This window comes from Botryllus schlosseri, chromosome 16 (assembly GCF_051294905.1).
Source record: "Botryllus schlosseri isolate E-star chromosome 16, Bs_hap1, whole genome shotgun sequence".
NCBI classification, from domain to species: Eukaryota; Metazoa; Chordata; class Ascidiacea; order Stolidobranchia; family Styelidae; genus Botryllus; species Botryllus schlosseri.
Genome location: NC_137251.1, coordinates 19961999 through 19969069, shown reverse-complemented (window position 1 = coordinate 19969069; position 7071 = coordinate 19961999). Strand labels below are relative to the sequence as shown.

The 7071-nt window shown below is 40.0% G+C and overlaps 1 protein-coding gene across 5 annotated transcripts in view; it reads left to right on the top strand.

The window, feature by feature from the left end:
• The first annotated feature begins 398 nt into the window (after positions 1-398).
• Positions 399-7071, top strand: part of LOC145459351 (uncharacterized) — a 183053-nt gene continuing 176380 nt past the window's right edge. For 2 of the 5 annotated variants that reach the window (XM_080338002.1, XM_080338000.1), the window contains exons 1-4: positions 399-691; positions 2008-2155; positions 4000-4145; positions 5176-5269. In XM_080338002.1, the coding sequence (XP_080194128.1) occupies positions 595-691; positions 2008-2155; positions 4000-4145; positions 5176-5269 (485 nt within the window). In that variant the 5' untranslated portion in view covers positions 399-594. The remainder of the gene's footprint in view (positions 692-2007; positions 2156-3999; positions 4146-5175; positions 5270-7071) is intronic. The other 3 variants (XM_080337999.1, XM_080337997.1, XM_080338001.1) reach the window with 2 other exon arrangements.

The window sequence follows — 7071 nt, the reverse complement described above, 5'->3', positions numbered from 1 at the left end:
CTACGCGAATTCGCGCGCCGCGCGAAAAAATTTTGAAAAATTGCATAAATTTTCAAAAAATACTCTATGATTTTTGCTAATTCACAAAATAATTTTGGGCCCCCGTCGAGCTCGGGCCCCCCCCCAATTGGGGGGTTTGGGGTGCGGCAGTTACGGTGCTGGTTGCAACCATTTTATATTTGATACGTCGACTTTATCTAGTGCAAGTCTTCCCAAGGCTCATATACTACACGTTTTTGGAAAGTATTCATAAAATTTCGACGTGATTATGTAACTTTTGAAACAAACTATTTTTTTAAATGGCATTTGTTTGAAACCGGGGCCTACGGTAACTTATCGTAGGCCCCGCAACTGCTTTTTAAAATGCAACCATATCTATACGACTTTCGCTTTAAAACTGAGATTCTTTCGCGTGTTATAGTTTAGTCATTATTCGGTGATGACATTATACCCTTGGGAATAAGTCGCATCATTCGTAGGGTGATGGCAATGCGTGTAATCGTAAGTGCAAAGTAGTAGGTAGTTGAATAAACTCACATTTCCTAACGTTTGGTGGGCTCTGATTTACGGATTCATTGTTCGAGCTTCTTTCAGATGTTTATGCATAAGATTTTACAGCTAATTCAAAAATATCCAATGAGAAAACAAGCTGCGTTATGTATAGGCCTATTGGCATTTTTGACACTGGAAGGTGAGTTGATTTCTATACTGGGGCCCAATTTACGAATTAGCCCACGAGCCGACATAAAGAATAAATACTATATAGTCATACATGAAGTATATCTTTCTTTCGAATTTTTAATCGTGATCCAGCAGCGAGATTCTGTCAGGTAGGCCTACCAACTGGTACCAATTGTTACCTATCATCAAGCTCGGGCACCTATGTTTCACTGAGACTGATTTTAGGTCATCATCATCGCTGTCAGTACGGAACGAAAAGATGAGCTTTGTTAGTTCTGGTGTTTTACATTCACTTATCAATAAGTCAAGTGGTCTACTTCATGATTTGTGTCGTTGGCATTTCGAATTATTGTAAATGTGCTAGTTTTGGTAGCCGACGAAATTTATCCGAATTCTTTTAATTTGGCAATATTCGAAACTCTATTTCGGGAAATCTGAATATAAACAGGATACCGATGACTATGCTCAGAAATACCAATACCAAATGTTGCCGTGGGTGACTTTTGTGAACGAAAAAGGCGCCACCCTGTTTTGAGATGAGGCTTTCTGTCTGTACAATTAGAAACTGGCATGAGCAAGGTATTTCACATGGAAACATGGGTGGTACAAAAGCCAAAACGGCTGAGAAATCCAGTAGTAGTCGCTTTGACATGGATATTTGCCGTGCAGGCGGGTTTTATGGCTGTTCGTTTAAGGGCATGTGGCTGTACGCTATATATGCGGTCGTTAATACAGCATAAAGTTTGAACATGGATGTCATATTATACTCCTATACAGACGAAATTCTGAAGGTATCCTAGATGAAATTCCACATTGATTAGCAAAATTAGTAATTATATTTATATTTGACTTGTTTTCCTCAGCTCCAGCGTCCGATATACCGGCGATGACAATTAAACATGCTGCGCATGGACTTCATAGTCCATTAAATTCCAAATGTGATTATATTTGATAGGTGTGTGACGAACTCCCCTCCGTCAATTGCCTACATGTTCAAATTGTATTACGCGCATGCGAAACGCTACAGCTTACAAGTTCAAATGCCAAACCTTTACCATCGAAGGACAGCACGGATGGATAACGGACTTTCGGAAAGAATTTCCAATATTAATGCAACTATTTTGTAAACCAAGCCTTCCACTTGAGTAGTTTTGGTGGTTGAAATGATCAAGTTTGTGCAAAAATAACGAACTGACAATGATGAAATTCGATTAACGATCATGAAATTGAACATTTGCGATATCTGTGGTCAAAAAAGAAAACTGATACCCAATTGCAAGACTTCACGTAATGGGCGTAAGGTAACAAACTGTGATTGCGTTTTAGGCGTGGCTGCTAGGAATGCATCGTGTGTGGAATTGATTCATGAGAAAGACAATAATAATAAACCTGAATCCGACATCGACTGGCAATGCGCGCTTTTCAATTCCAGGAACCGTATTGCCTATTGGAATGATCAGATTGAACAACATTGGTAAGACTATTCGATAGCAATAATCAGTCAGCCTTGCGCCAGTAGCATTTAGGGATGGCCAAAGGATTTGGGGCCCAATGCATACAGTATCATACGCAGTCTACCATAAACGACATTCCAGGCGATTTCGAAAAGTATCTACTATCCTGACCTAATTATTATCCGTATTTTCGCTTAGCGATAGTCGCTCTCAAATAATAACAACTGTAACTGTGTCCTGTCTGCAATTCTGATGGCCACATGGATAAGACGGATATGAGATTTGTGTGGATGTTTTGTCCAACAACTGTAGGAACAGCAGACGACAAAAAGGTTGATCTCAGTTCTACGGTTCTACAACTATGCTTAGTGATATTGGCTGTAGAAGTGGCTCACTCGTCACCTAAGCCCGCCGGGTCGATTTTGATTTCGAATAGGTTAAGATATTCGGGATAGTACCGGGCTGTGGGAGGTTATGCGATCAATTCAGAAATATGATGTGAAAGCATTCAAATACAGTTCTCGTTGCAAATATACAATTGACTAAAATTTGCAGATTCACAGATTATATTACTCGTCTCGCTTCGCGCAAAATATCTAGACGGTATGCAATGATTCCCAAATGCAGAGGTCATTATATTCCATGTAAAATATGATTACGTGCTGCGTGTGTGTACTCTGAGACCTCACGTGCACACACAGTTTTATCGCACAAGGCTGGCGTTTGATCAGCAGAATTTTTGTGTATAATCTTGCAGCACACGACGTGTTCATATCAGGGAATGTGGTGATTCGTGATTTTTGAGAGAGGCACTCCCCAACTAGTAGAACCGGTCATTCTAACCCAGGGGCGGCCAACCTTTTCAGCCAAAGGGCCATATTTGATTGACGAACTATTGCGCGGGCCACTAGCCGCGCGAAGCGCGAAAATTTTGCGAAGTTCATAGGTCAATAATATTGTCACTTGACTATATTGCGGGCCTGCTGTATATCGCTGGGCTCAGTTTGCAAGGAATGGACTATTCGGCGCCTGGACATATCGATATCGAAAGCTTCGACCAACACGCGTCAATCATTTTGAGCCTGGGTTTCATAAACGACGGTCTTTCTGCGAGCGCAAACGCAAGGTCGCATATGTTGAACGACACTTTGTCTTCTAATTGCGAATATAGTTAGACTCAATCTGATACATTAGGCTTTCTTTCATTTTCAGAAAGGGGTAACAATAGTAAAAGCAAAAAATCCAGTGACAACATGTTGCGCGAAGCGTGTAGAAAATTTTTACTTTTGATCAATTTATCGCAAATTATTCTGCTTTATTGTAGTGTACGAAGATCTACCAAAATGTGACTGGCTCATGGATCTGCCAATGCGCCGGAACTGATATTTTAGTCATCACATGTCAAATGTTGCGGCCAGACTAATCAAATTATTGGTTGGCCTTGCAAGTTCACAATTTGTGCAATCCATGTTTCATAATATTACTAATTTTGGAAATTAACTCGCGGGCCCCTCAAAACCTTCTCGCGGGCCACGGGTTGGCCGGCCCTGTTCTAACCTATTCAAGCCCGAATTTCTTTCCCAATACAAGCGAGAAACCTAAAAGACAGACCAAACTCGAACCTTGACCAAATAATGTTTGTTAGAGTTCTTATAATATGGGGACCGCTAGGCCATGAAAATCTATGAAAGGTGGCGATGAAGGAAAAACGTTTAGATCCTGGGGCGACCAACCATCTTTTATTCTCTGTGGGATTTCTGTCGATATTGAAACCTGCAATGATGTTATCGAACATCTGAAAACGGGCAAACTTTACCAATTGCTATCTGGTCAACGTTACATTGAAATGTCCATCGTTTATCAGTTCCATCGCCGGTCAAAGGTATCCGGAATTTCACCTCAATTGTCCTTCATATCCTGATGTTGCCTGTGAGGACGAATCAGCTAGCAGCGTGATGGTCGACTCGTTTAACTGCTCATTCACGTATTGCTCCAATGGAAGTTACCAGGGTAAGCATCGCGTTAGATTAGCGCAGTGTTGGGATAACTCGAGTCATCTTTTTCGCATGACATGACTTGACTCGAGTCACCAGGCAAAAATAATTTGACTTGACTCGGCGTATCAGAAATGAGGATTGACTCGTGACTCGGAACAAAATTCACGAGTCAATTGCAAGTCATCAAGTAATCGGCGTCGATAGAAATCACTATGTATTTGTAAATGTTCGGATTGTTCGCGAAACGCTGGTGTAACCCGTTGGAGCGAGCACTCCGTCACTGATCGTGCGTTTTATTGAGCCTCCATTGTTCTCTCACAAATAAATTGGCCACCAACGGGTTGATCGGATCTTACATTATCGTAAACTAGTAGTGAAGTAAATAAATAGCAAAATATATATCTCTATTCTCACCTTAATTAAACCTCGTGTTTTATTTAAATTGAATTCGAATATAGTTTACATACTCGTCAACCACTGGCGCAGGCTAGAATTGTAACGCAAGAATATGTAGGTGGGTAAGGTATTGCATCTTATCAATTCGTTTCTCTATTCTCTATTCTCTATTTTGACTGGTAACTATAAACTGAGGCTATGCAATTACTTACGTAGTTTAACTGTTCTAAGTATATGTGAGCGATACAACGCATTACTGCGTGTATATTGAACTGTATATTCATTCATCGGTTCAAAATCAATAACCCTCCATTCTGTATTTCAAACAGCTAGATATATGAAATGCAATCATGCAATCAATGCAATCAATGCAATCATGTCTCATGCTTCGAAAAGGCAACTCAACTCGCATTTTGACTTGACTCATGACTTGACTTGACTTGACTTGACTCGAGTCACGACCAAAAATCGAGTGATTTGACTTGGCTCGAGTCACCTTTGAAAATCGATTGACTTGACTTGACTCGAGTCAAAATGTGCAATGACTCGAAATGACTTGTGACTCGAAGGTAATGACTTGATCATAACACTGGATTAGCTTACCCCCTATTATTATAGACAGTTTTAATGTTCCCTCTACTTGGTAGACCGAAACATTCTACAAACGATTTCGAGGGAATATTTCACCACTCAACGTGTTATAAGCCGTCTACTTGAACGATTTTTGGATTGCAAAGGAAGGTGAGGGATTAAAAAAATGTGCAAAGTATTCACAGTCGGAATAGCGTGTCGGTTCAATTAATATTATACTCTTTCATGATTCATGATTTCCTTTCTAGCGTGCACTTGGATGCATAGAATAATCAGAAGTTGGAATATCAAGTAGTCTATATCAGTGGCTCTCAACCTTTTTGTCTTTGCGGACCCCTTGTTGACCCTAATGGATCACCAATGACCCCCAAGTTTTAGTTGAAATTAAGCTCAATCATCCTGCAACCGTCATCTGTCTTGTGCAAATAATATCTGTAGGCTGTTGATAAACAGAATCAATATGACTTTTCTTGATATTAACATAGCGTATTATTTATGTGGAAATTCGGAAGACTTTCATTATTTCAAAGCGAATTCTGTAGCTGCATTTCTGACATGTGTGTCTTGAAAATTACGCTGTCGATTTGATATGAACGCTTCTGACGACGCCTTTGGATATAATCGCGATGCCACCAAAATTTAGAAACATATTTTTAATGAACACATAACGCCCAGTCTATAGTCACTTTTATCTACAGCAGCTTATCTTGAAGATATTCTGGATAAACGGTTATGTGTATCGCAGGAAAAATGGATTCAATCCTAACAAGCAATATGTTGGCATCAGTAGGCTATTGCCAATTTGGCAATTAAAATTAGTTTGCACAGTAAAAGAATTCAGCAGCAGTTATGAAACGAAACTGCCCCGTGATATCGGTAATTACAAAAAATACAAATTAGGCTATCAACCAGTTTGCTAATGTGCAGGCTTCGCGGACCCCCGGTTAAGAACCACTCATCCAGATCAAATACGTAGAATGATGTTATATTACAAAAACGTTCGCAGTTCACAATTGAACATAAGATTATTTTGCGAATGTGAACGAATCGTTCGTTCGCATCATCCATATTACATATGACGCAATTACAATGAATTTTAGTGGTCATAAATATTGGCTTTGGCATGTGTATGACTTTCAAATCACAACTTCAATATTAGTTCATCATCCACCACCTAAATTACGTATAGTAACCGATAGTGGCGTTAAGGAAACATACTTATATTATTATTATTATTATTATATTTAAAAGCGATTTTAGTGACGCATATAACAACTATGGTCTTTTGCGTCACGACGTAACGGTTGCTAATCGAATCGATATTGCGATAAGTAAATACAGTCAACTAAACATTTAGTATTGTCTTTTTGTCTTCGCAAGGAATTCCCACAGCAAAGGTAATATATAATCACTTGTTATTACATTTTCCATGGTGAAGGGTACTCTCAGGTCCATTACGGCAGCTCTAAACTGGCATCTTTCATTAACGTACTTTGCACACTCCATAATAACGTGCTCTGCAGTTTCTTCTACATGGCATGTGGTACAATCAGGGGTATCGGAGCATCCAATTTTGTTAAGATGGGAGTTGAGACGACAGTGTCCGGTGCGTAATCTGAAAATGGTGGTTTCGGCACGGCGTGGCGTGGTAAAAGTAGGTAGTTTTGTGTATATGTCAGGGCAGAACTGTTTGAAATGTGCTCCAGAGGCGGTTTCAATGAAACGTTGGTTCCAGTCTTGCCTACAGCGACCTAAAATCAATGAGTTGGCCTCGCTAGAAGTAAGATCTACGCTAGAAGTAAGATCTACACTTTGGTCAGCTAAGTCATGGGCCGCAGCCTCTTTCGCAAGTCGGTCAGCGACTTCGTTCCCTTCAATACCACAGTGTCCTGGAATCCATACGAAAGAAATATCTCTATGGCTTTCATGTAAGAGATGGTGAGTTAGTTCTA